The sequence below is a fragment of the Sceloporus undulatus genome, chromosome 6, assembly GCF_019175285.1.
Source record: "Sceloporus undulatus isolate JIND9_A2432 ecotype Alabama chromosome 6, SceUnd_v1.1, whole genome shotgun sequence".
In the NCBI taxonomy this organism is placed as follows: Eukaryota; Metazoa; Chordata; class Lepidosauria; order Squamata; family Phrynosomatidae; genus Sceloporus; species Sceloporus undulatus.
Genome location: NC_056527.1, coordinates 168722101 through 168734583, shown reverse-complemented (window position 1 = coordinate 168734583; position 12483 = coordinate 168722101). Strand labels below are relative to the sequence as shown.

The 12483-nt window shown below is 42.1% G+C and overlaps 1 protein-coding gene across 1 annotated transcript in view; it reads right to left on the bottom strand.

Annotated features, from left to right (window-relative positions):
* Nucleotides 1-12483, bottom strand: part of MAP2K5 (mitogen-activated protein kinase kinase 5) — a 122726-nt gene that overhangs the window by 37216 nt on the left and 73027 nt on the right. The window contains exon 17 of the mRNA XM_042474986.1: nt 10449-10478. Within this exon, the coding sequence (XP_042330920.1) occupies nt 10449-10478 (30 nt within the window). The remainder of the gene's footprint in view (nt 1-10448; nt 10479-12483) is intronic.

The window sequence follows — 12483 nt, the reverse complement described above, 5'->3', positions numbered from 1 at the left end:
TTGCTGTTTTGCTGGGGTCTTAGTGATGCTAAGTTTTTTAAACTTGCCTTCACTTTCTCTATCAAAGTCACAGTGCAAAAAAAGAGCCAGGCTAGAAAGCTGCCTGTATTTATTGCTATCTCCTGCTCCAGCAAGATCATTCCTAAGTGTCACCGCCATATTTATCCCAAGCCCACAGCAGCAAAGCAGTTCGAGCCGTACTTATATTAGGCATATTTTTCACCGCAGAAGGATGCTGTTCACCTTTTTGAAGCCCCCCAACGCTGGGCTGCTTCGGTGACGATAAAACAGTTCTGCAGCCGAAGGACTGCCTTTGCACACAGTTCACGAAAAAGCACAGCCCTTTTATTTTATGGCACGGTCAAAGGTGCCTCTTCTTCTTCTTAAAAAGAAGGGACCTTCCATTAAAAAAATGCTACACAGCTGGAAGTCTCCATCATCTCAGTTCTCTTGGAGGATGGTCTTGGCGGCTAAGACAGTCCTGTCTTTGTGCCCCATACTTCAGCAAAACCAAAACGTTCTGTGGCACCTTAAAGACTAGCAAATTTATTGTGCCATAAGTTTTCACGGCTCACAGTCCACTTTATCAGATGCATGAAATGATTAGCAGAATTTTGGTTATAAACATGGGTTATGGCAGTGAAGGACTGCAGAGAGGAATTACAAAAGGAAAGTACAGTCGGCCTTCCATATCCTCAGATTCTTCATCCATGGATTCAACCAACTATGCCTTGAAAATATTTATTTTAAATATATAATTTTCAAAGAGCAAACCTTGATTTTGCCATTTTATATAAGGGACACCATTTTAATCCGCCATTGTATTTAATGGGACTTGAGCATCCATGGATTTTGTTACACATGGGAACCAAACCCCAGCGGAAACCAAGGGCCTAGTGTAAATGTAGAATACTATGATGGCCACCATTACTGTATTAAAACAGGCCACTCACACAACTATTCATCATTTTCCCCACAAGTTACTTTTTGCAGAAATTAGCTGGAACAGTTATGTTTTTGCCTGTAATGAGTATAGCTGTAACTACTTTTCAGTGCAACAGGGCCGGTTGTCTCCTTGTTACTGCAGTTATCAGTAACAATGACTTGTTAAGGATGAGTAACTTACTCCTTATTATTGGAAGGGTATTTGCTGATTCAGTCTAAGCAAAGGAGAAGGGGAAAGGCTGCCCTGTCATTTCTTTGTAATGTCTTTGGCGCTTTTCTCAGAATATCCGAAGTGCAATATCTGAATTGGCCACTTGGGGGAAACAGGGCATTTCCTTGTATTTTCCCATGGCAGGCAATGCTAATAATAATGACTTGTTAAGAACAAGTAACTCACCAAGTTATCATTTTGGGCAACGGTGACAGTAACAAATAATGGTCTGCTGGGTGATCAGAGTAATAAGTAAAGTAAATAGTTGCTCTTAAATGTATAATTTCACACTCTGATACACACAAACACACATCTGCTGCCTAGTTTACCAAGCATTATGATAAGAAACCTTGCTCTCGATTCAGTTCTCTGCCAATGAACTGGAGTCTCCTGTAACTCTCCAAGATCCTTCTGATTTTAAGTTGGCACCACTTTGGCATGAATGTGTGAATGCTGTCTAATGTCTTTTGGAGGTCCCCATATTGGAGCATCGTGTTAATAGCAACAAAAGTATTACTCTTATTTTGAAACTGACTGCTGCCATTCTCCAGTTTGTTCTGATAAAATAAATGAATGTTTAAATGACAGTCCTGTCAAGTGAGAAAGAAAATACCAACAAAACACCTTTTCTATGCAAACGCAGTTAAACAAAATGACGTCGCTGCCGCCCGCCTCCCCTTCTTCTCTGACAAGTAGCTCTTGCGCTGAAATGAAAACAGGCCAAACTTGGTCAATATTATGGATTACATATAAGAAAAAGGAACCTTGGACCTTGCTGGTATCAAGTAGCAGAAAGCAGCGGCTTCAATTAAAACTAGCCAATTATTCAGCCCTTTAAGACGCGGCAAATAAATGAATTGCTTTTAAATGGAAGTCCTTGGATGAAGAGCTCTTTGACCCACAATTCAATAGAACTAGCAGGAATCGTAATGAGGGAGGAATCTGCTGAAACAAACTATTTTTTTCTCCCATGGAAAGGTTGGGGGGCATGAATGCTTTTGAATTAGTAGTCAACAGCTATTTGCAAAATATTCTCTATTGCAATGCGAAGAGAAAGGCTAAAGCATAGTGCAGCATGGGTCACCTCAGCACTTGTTTACAAGTTAGTTTCCATTCATTTTACTCATAGCAAAGCCTTCTGGCGGCTCCGTTTCTTTGTTTCTGGTGGGCAGACTTTTGTCCCAAGCAAGGGGTTTTTATGGAAGCGTTGGGTGCCATTGAGCACACCTGATGCTCCCTTTGGGTTCAGGGCCTGTGTGCATCCCAGCCAGATCCATGAGACTCCTTCCAACAATGGAGCATCTCGAGAGCGTGCGCCGAGACATCAGACTCTCTGAGAACGGAGGAAGAAATCCTGTTCTTTACATTTATTCCTCCTCAACCTGTCATAACTTTATCATCTTGGAAGAGGCGACAACAAAATGTTCCTCTCAAACTATACTGGGGAAAAAAAGTGAACCAGAAGCCCCGTAGAACAAGAAAACTTTGGACAATTACAGTATAGCAAAACCAATAGAGAAGTTGGAATTTTTGTTAAGAATCTACATGAAAGAGAAAGCATTGTTCCTGCATGTTGACTATACAATTGTCCATTTGGATGTGCAGGCTTTGGATCTGCAAATCCCATCACCAACAGACCATCATGCCCATTATTATTATTAAATGGTGGTCAGGTGGATGCAGACACGCCAAAGCATGCACACGTTCATGTTCCCACCATTTGATAACATGGGGCACAATCATTCGCACAATCAACGCATCTGGAGTCTCCAGATTTGTTAAATTCAAAGATATAGCCATGTTAAATGTCTGTAGAATCAGGATGTAGAGAGATCTTGTAGCACCTTTAAGGCTCACTGAAAGGAAGAAGTTGGCAGCAGGAGCTTTCATAGACTTCAGTCTATAGCTTTCATAGACTTTAGTCTACTGTCACAGATGCATTTATTTCTTACAGTGTTTAAGAAGTACAAAACCACTGCCCTGACGTAGTGCTTGTCTGTGCGGACAGAGCGACAATCTGGACGAAAGTTTTCTCTCCTTGGCAAGGGCTGCCTACATGCGCATGGATGTGTCAACTCTGAATATCGCATCAGAGCCCACAAGGGGCGCCAGTTCAAGGTAACTCTGAAGACCTGGACCTAAGACAAGAATTACACACACAGACGTGTGTTTGTGTGCACACTCCCCATTAATAACGTTTTGGACTGCTGCCTTCCCTTATAAAACCAGCCTCAAAGAGGCCGCCTCTCTTGCTCTTTAACATTCCCTATTATTCAGGTTTCGTCTCCATCGCGCCGGGTGCCTCTACCCGGAGAGAAGCAATATGTCATCATTTTGTGGAGCTAACCGGCCTAACAGTCCTGTCCCTTTGAGTTAGGAAGGAGACAGCAACACTCCATCAAACCCTTGGCAAAAAGGCAGAGCAGAGGAGGGCTGGCAGAAGAGATGGGAAGCAGCCAAGTCTGGAGAGTCGGTGACTTTTGCTGGCTGGGATTTTTTAATTTTAAAGGAGAGGGTGTCTTGGCTGCAAAAGTTGTCCCCCTTTTTGAAAAGGAAAAGCGCATGCATCACTGCCTCCGTCGCTGCACTTTTCTCGTTCCATCATTTCATCACTTGTTTGGGAGGAATGTGTCCGAAAAGGGTCTCTTTTTCCGCTTGGGTCTCCTTTCTCCTTCCCTCCCCTACGTATCACGCTCCTTATTTGAAACAGATTTTTAACAGATAATCTTGCTCGTTTTATAACAATATCTCGCTTGCATTTTTTTATTCAAATAACTCTTTTAAAAAAGCAGCTTTTCTGAGCCGATTTGGAATAAACACACCAAGCTGGCCATCAATCAAAAGCAGGGGGGCAGAAGAAGAAGAACAAGAAGGGAAAAAATTTCCGCTGGCGGTTGTATAAACATCAGATCAACTCACTGATGTCTTCAAGGATTTCAGACTGAACCATAAAAAACTCCATTAACTTCTGACAAAGAATGCAAATTAATCGCAACATGGGGTGAGATGAAATTAAAGGCTCTTTTCTAATCAATGACAAGGCAGGATGAAATATTTACTCCTCGCTCTTTCCCCCGTCTCCTCCTCCCTTTCGAATCGGAGGTTGACGGTTGCCCTCCTAAAACAGGAGGGAAAGAGTGCGAATCTGACCACGCAAAGGTCTTTCCCAGTCCTGGAGAAACCGGCTTGCAAGTTTCAGAGATGTGCCACATGCACATACGCACATGTGCAAGCGCACTAATCATCCAAACCTCAGGTGCGCCCCATTTGTTATTCACACTCGCCTGTGCCAATGGAAGAAATGGTGGGTGGGTAAGGGAAGGAGGGAGAAGCCTGGCACAGACAGATGCACCAGGAACCTGAAATGACAGTTTTGCCCCTCCGGAAGTGCGATCGCTACAGAAAAATCTAGTACAGCCTCCAGGTGAAATGTCTGGTGTTCCATATGGAGCAGAGAAAATTAACAACAAGATGGAAATCTCGCAAGCAGCAGGGAGCTGGATATGGTTTTTTCCCTTTTTTCTTTTTGGGGGAAGAAGGGGAAAAATGAAATTTAAAGATGAAGAAGGAGAAGTAATAAATTAATGGGGTGTGAAAACATTCAAAGCTTTACAATACCAGGGGCACTATTTGCTCAGATTTTTTTATTTTTGTAAAGGAGTGGAGGGTTTCTTTGGGGTTTTTTTTAGCACCCTTCTCTTCCAAACTTCAATTCATTTTGATGTAATTTATTAACAAAGATTCGTAAGTGTATCCAAAAAAATTAAAATAAACCAGGGGAACAGGGGCTTATGTCAGAATCAAGAAGACTAGTTTAAATACATTTCACAGACTCCTCTCTTAGTCAAGAGGCAGAGTTGCTTTAATAAACTTCATTCAGTCCAAAACATGGAGGAGTTTGGGCAGAAGTAGAGACAATGCTGATAAAGGCAATCCTTGGCCTTTCTCTGCAATTTCACAACAGTAAAACATGCCATTGCCTTCTGTTACTGCTTTGATTTAATCAAGACCATCCAAATGTAAGGAAGAACAAATTATATAGTTATCAATTCCTTCTGGTACCTCCGAAGAGTCATTGTTTGCAATCCAAAGTCTTTCGAACATTATAGGTATGGATGATTTTTTCTACATATAACCAAAAAATGTTGCAAAATCTACATGAAGATGATGTACATCTTCAATAATACATAGATATTCCTTGATTTGCTGGTAGAGTATGTTTTGTTTTCAAATTCTTTCATTTGCATTTCCACTTATTGCCATGGAACATGCCCCTAAATTACATGTTCCACTCCAGTTTTGATAACTTTTTGCACACGTATCAGGATATGGGAACATCCCTTTAAATTCTACTTGTGGAGAGAAAATACACTTCTGCGCCACTAAAGAATTCAGAAGTCTAAAGGACTGTACCTGGCATCTCCCTAGAGACTGTTTGCAAAGAGCAAACGACCGAAGATTGGCACAATTATAAGTTAATGAAAACATCCAGCAAACCAGGAATTTGCTGGATTGATCAAGCTGCGGAATTTGACTGCGCAAACACCTAGCAACAGCCGCGTCTGGTCTAATTATCACAATATTTAAACGTTTTCTCTGCAAATTGTCACATTTGCAAGTGAACCGCAAATGAAAACAAATGCAATTAAAAAAAATCACAATTCATAAAAAGCAAAATACTGAAAGCATTTCTTTAATTGGAAAAGGTGACTGTTACAGGCATCAAGAAAGAGGCGTAAACTGTAGATAAGATTAAAGAATATTATGTAGGAAAACCTTCACTAGGATACTATTCTTGCTCAGTCCCTTCTGAAATCAATGGGAGCGGACCTACAAGTAGATGGTGTCACACCTCTAGATGAGGGGAAAGACCTAACATTTCCAGTTTAGGATGTCCAGCCTGCTTTAATCTTCAGATGAGTTCATACTAAAACCAACGTTCCTCAGTACATGCAATGCTCCGAATGGTTGGTAGCAGAAGAAAAGAGTCTTGAAAATATGTTGGGCAAAGAATCTTCCATTTTGTGGCCACTGCATCTCGGCTGAGACAGGTTTAGGATAGCAATCACTTGCCAACGTTTCTGAAATTGAATGCGAAGGATCGAGGGACTCATCTAACAAAGAAATTTTCTGTCCATTTTGTGTCTGACTCGAGATGCCAAAGGATCAATGGTTCAAGAAGAGAGGCAAGGAAAGGACACATTTTCTTGGCTGAAGGAAAGCTGCCCAGCTTTGGAATAAGATTATTTTGGTCCAGTCGCCTGAGACAGCCATTCGGCTCAACCAGGAGTTATTGCTTGGGCTGCAGGAAATGCTACTAAAAGTCACTTGTTTCACTACTACATCTTTGAAAAGCTAGTAAGTTATAACTGGATCATGAGTAACTGTCATGAGTAACTGCCATGAGTAACACCCCAACCAATCCTTACAAATGAGGCAGAGGGTCCCACTAGCTCATACTAATACCAGAGGCAAAGCTCTGGATCAGAAAGCAATAGGGAGACCTAGCCATGTATGATTATAAGTGCAAAAAGGTATAGCTGTTTCAATGACAGAAGTGCAGTCCTTCATGTGTTATAAAACCTGTGACACATTTGCCTTATGGTTGCCACAAGTCAGAAACAAGTTGAAGGCACAAAACAACAACAGTCCTGAATTCCCTCCTGGGAAGCGCCTGGTTTGAATATGTCTTCATCTTTGATCCACTCTACCTGCTGTTGAGTCTGCACTTGCTGCTATTAAACTGTGTGTCCATTGACTTTGTAGACAGACCCAATCACATCAGCGTAAGTAAGCCCAAACTGGATAGCTATCTAGACCATGAGATGGGCACAGTGGCCTGCTCTTATCCTGCCTTCTTAATCTGTTCCCAGTAACTCCTGTGCCATGGACTGGGTTTGCGTCTACAGCAATGGTTCTCAACCTTCCTAATGCCGTGACCATTTAATACAGTTTCCCATGTATTGGTGACCCCCAACCATTAAACTCCGTTGTCTCGGTTCCTAAGCCCATCGGAAACATGTGTTTTCCAATGGTCTTAAGTGAACCCCATGAAAGGGTCATTCAACCCCAAAGGGGTCATGACCCACAGGTTGAGAATCGCTGGTCTTCAGGATCATACCCAGTGCAGACACACAGGTATGAGAACATGGGTTTTCCGCTCCACTCCATGCATCTGAGGAAGTGGGTTCAAGTCAAAATGACCTGAATAGACTAGAAAGCTGGGCCAAAACTAACAAAATGAAATTCAACATGGAGAAATGTAAGGTACTGCACTTAGGGCACAAAAATGAAATGCACAGATATACAATGGGGGACACCTGGCTGAACGAGAGGCTTATCCGTGTGAAAGGGATCTAGGAGTCCAAGTCGACCACAAGTTGAACGTGAGTCAACAGTGTGATGTGGCAGCTAAAAAGGCCAATACAATTTTAGGCTGCATCAATAAAAATATAGGGTCTAGATCAAGGGAAGTAATAGTGCCACTGTATTCTGCTTTGGTCAGGCCCCACCTGGAATATTGTATCCAGCTCTGGGCACCACAATTTAAAAAGGATGTGGAGAAACTGGAGCCATGTGTCCAAAGGAGGGCAACTAGAATGGTGAAGGGTCTGGGAACCATGAAGCCCTACGAGGAAAGACTTAGGGAGTTGAGGATGTTTAGCCTGGAAAAAAGAAGGTTAAGAGGTGATATGATAGCCCTGTTTAAGTATTTGAAGGGATGTCATACTGAGGAGGGAGCAAGCTTTTTTTCTGCTGCTCCAAAGACTAGAACATGGAACAATGGATGCAAGCTGCAGGAAAAGAGATTCAACATTAGGAGGAACTTCCTGAGAGTAGGGCTGTTCGACAGTGGGACAAAGTGTGGTGGAGTCTCTGTCTTTGGAGGTCTTTAAGCAGAGGCTGGATGGCCATCTGTTGGGTATGCTTTGATTGGGATTTCCTGCATGGCAGAATGGGGTTGGACTGGATGGCCCTTGCGGTCTCTTCCAACTCTACGATTCTATGATTCCATCTATGAAAGCTCATGCTACCAACTTTAGTCTTTCATTTAATCTCAAAGGTGCTGCACGATCCCTTGGCACAGTGTTTCTTTGCAACTGTTCAATGTTAAACCGCCACCTGTTTAGTGTATGTATGCCATTCCTGTTTGCCAACGCCACCAAACATTTCACATTATAAAATAAATAAGTAAAGAAAACTTTATTTTTACTCCGCCTCTCTGCTAGAAGACAACCGAGGCGGATTACAAGAAAAAGTCCATCCAATCCAAGCACCAACCAGTGATTCGGCAAATCCATGAAAGTGTTGGAAGAAACTGCTTTCCAAAAGCAGCGCTCGTACCTATGGAGGAAACCAAATCCCTTGCTATTATTCAATAACCACGGTGGATGAGGTGTCTGCATAATCTAACCATGCATAAATTAAATCTGTGTTATTTGCATGATAATAGCAACTTAATAGATGCTTAAAGAGCACAGACCAACACTAGCTTTAAATCAGACATGCCTCCAGGCACTTTGGCCCCGTAACAACCAAGACATGAGGAAAAGTGGGTACAATCCACTGGGGAATGGCTCTCTGGCTCACGCCTGGCCCCACCGAAATTGCTAGGCGTTGTGCAAGGGCTCCGCGGTGGCGCTTGTTGTTCACAGCTCCATTCATTTCAGCACACCGGCTGCGCTCCCGGTGTGGCTGAATCCCATGTTCATACAGCAAGAGACCCAAAGAAAATAAAGGAAGAGAGAAAACGCACCCCACATAACTCACTTTGCACCCTCATCTCACATAACTCTTCTTAGAAGAAGGAGCAAGACTTGTTTGTTTTTGTCTCCCTGGGAAGAATAACAGCAGCCCCTTCACCTTGCCCTTGAACTCCAGCCATCCATTTTTGTCAGAAGAAATATGTGCAAAGAAATAGAGCCACAAGGAGACAGCTGAATGGTTGCACTCGCTTCTGGAGAGTGCTTTATTCCCCCACACCGCTTTATTTATTTTTTGAGTTTACTCAAGAAAGGTATATATATATTGCAGCGAAAGGAGTTCTATGCATCTACAACACAATCGCCGTAGTGGCTTCCGGGAAAGTCTAGGAACGTCTTCCCACTGAGTTCATGTGTTTTGGGGTGTAAGCTTAATAATTTAGTGGATAAGGCAGAGAGATCTTGATTTGGAGAAGCAAATAAATTGACTTTGGAGGTATGCTTTTTAAATGACACACGCATCTTAAGAGTCCAAAAGCTGCGCTCCAGTCTCTAGGACTGGAGCATGGCTTTGGCGCGGCTTCTGGCCTCTTAGGATGCATGCATCATTTCAACAGCATATCTCCAAAGTGATCCGAAGCAGCTTTATCTTGGCCTGTCTGGTCCCCAACTCTTTAGGCAATTGCAGAACCACTAGTTCCTTCTAATGCTCCATCAAAATCTACTCTCTTTAACTTAAACCATGAGACCATTAGGGCAACAGGGAACAAGCCCCCTTCCTTTATGTCACAGTCCTGGAGGTATTTTAAGAGAGCAATCCTGTCACCCTTCTGGCTCCTCTTCTCCAAGATGAACATGTCCATCTCCTTCTAACTTCTCTCATATGTTTTCTTCTCCAAACCTCTTTATCATCTTCATTGCTCTCCTTTGAACCTGGTCCATTCTGCCTACATCCTTCTTAAAATGAGGCTCCCAGAACTGAACACAGTACTCCAGATGAGGCCTGGTTAGCACAGAATATAGTGGGACTATTACTTCCCTTGACCTGGAAACTATGCTTCTATTAATGCAGACTGAAACAGAACTCACCTTCTTTGCCCCAGTATCACACTGATGGCTCATGTTCAATTTATAATCAACAATAATCCCAAGGACCTTTTTGCATTTAGTACTGCAGAATCACGTATTCCCCATGCTATACGTACTGTGCATTTGGTTTTTGTGACCTAAATGTAGATTTTTGCATTTGTCTCTACTGCTTTTCATTTTATTAATTTCTGCCCTATTTTCTAGGTCCTCGTGAATTTCGTTCCTGTCTTCCAATTTCTGCAAATTTCATAAGGATTCCCTCCACCCTGCTATCTAAGTCATTGATCCAGGACTTCATACATCCAATGCCCTCAGATAAATCTTGCATTTAAAAACAGGGCCGCATCCACGGCAGTTTTGGACAACTCTGGAGATAATACATTTCCATTTAACAGAGCAGTTTCCTCTGAACCCGGTTACAAGGCTCACAGTTGCTCTTTGCAACGTCATAGATAGCAATGAACGCCACAGTGGCATGCGCTGATAATGAAGAATCTTACCTGAGGATACGGGAACCTCCCGAGAGCAAGCTGCGAAAGGAAATAATATTTGTCTAGTTAGAGAGATTTGCATTTTGGGTTGGGCAAAGGAAAGGGGGCAGGTTGAGAACGGAGAAAGAGGTTTTCCTTTGGGGGGGATAGCTAGCAAAAAACCCACTATGATATTGAGGACAAAAATGTACAGAAAGGAGGAGAAACTGAAGCAAGGCAAAAATAACTTCTAAACAGGAGGAACAGCAATATTTAGAACAGAAAGGAACCCACAAGTAAAAGGACTGTGACACTTTTGCCAATCCATCCATCTTGCCTGCTCCTGCCATCCCACAAATACACTGTCAGGAAATATAAATTGGGAGATATTTTACTGAGATATTAGTATGGGAATTGTCAAACCACTATTTGTTTAAATATGTACTTGGATGAAGACCAAAAACCCATGCAATGTAGGTTGTCACAGATTGTGCAATCCATGTGTCAGGAAGCCAGAGTGTGCATTGTTGTGTGTGGAAGCCATAACTGGGTACTTTATTTATTTGTTCATTTCTAAATGAATGTGTAAGACTAATGGTCCCCCTGCAAACTGAGCACTTCAAGGGATTTTTGGACTTCAGCTCCCAGAATCCCAGACAATGGTCAACAATGGCTGAGGCTTCTGGGAGCTGAAGTCCAAAATCTCTTAAAGAGCACAGTTTGACCACGGTCTAAGGCTATAGCATGGTACCCAACGTTAACTAACGCAAAAAACCGCCTGCTTTGTTGTCCATCCATCATCGCTAGAAGGGATCTGAAGCACGCTGTAATCCATACACATTCAAAGAAAAGGATAAGAAAGATTTTCTAGAACTGGCCACAGTCCAAAAAACCCACAAAAAAACATGGATGCCAGCCATGAAAGCCTTTGACTTCACATAAGAAAGATCCCTTCTATTTCCTGACGCTGAGCACTGGAATTGAAAGACATGGCCCTGTAAATCTGGAAAAGCACTATGTAAATGGATCTTGCAGCACCTTTGAGACTCAATGAAAGAAAATTGTTGTAGTTGAACTCTCCTAGACTAGAACCTACTTCCCAGATAACATCCTAGTTAATTTTTATACTATTTCCATCAAGCGTCCACTACTTCTCTGCCTTGCTTTAACATGGTTTAATATTTAATGTATTTATTGTGGATGGGTGGGTTTGGGAGGGTTGGGAGGTAATGATGATAATTGTTTTATTGTGTTTAAGGGAGGGTGTTTTATTATTGTTAGCCGCCTCAATTTGCTTGGGGAGGTGGGATACAAATTTTTTGTTTTTGATTATTATTATTATTATTATTATTGCTTCCTTAGATGCAGGAAATGGAGGGTCCAAGGGAGTAAGGCTCAAGTCCACCAAAGCTCAGCTACCAATTTCTTCTTCCATTTAGTCGCAAAGGTGCACAGACTCCGTTGGCACTGAGTACTAAAAGTTACTTAAATGGAAAGCTGCTTCCTCGGGTTTATGAATTAATTCGTTCCGCGGCCGCTTTCGTACCCGAAGAAGCCTTCGTAACGAATTGCCATAGGCGCTAATGGGGAAAAGCCGCGTTTCGTCGAAAAAGCGCCGAAAAGCACCAAAAAAATTTTTCGTAACCCGAAAACATTCGTAACCCGGAACAATTTTTCAATGGGGATTTTTCTCGTATCCCGGAATTTCGTAACCTGGGTATATTTCGTTCCGAGGTACCACGAAAGGATAATGAAGTCAAGAAAATCAACAGATAGGAGCTCCAGGGTATTAGGAGTACTAAAAGTACCCTTTGACGAACTTTAGCATCCAAAACTTGTCTCTCCAAGCTCTACACAAACATTTCAAATTCAAAGGTAGTTCACTGGGAAAGAGGGTGGTTTCTATCCCTAACCTTGCAAGGTTATTTAAAATAAGGAAACGGAACAGGCTGCAATCTGACCTGGTCTTCGGGGGAACATGGTGAGAAAGAAATACTAATACTAATACAATACTAATAATAATGCATTATTATTATTATTATTATTATTATTATTATTATTGGTT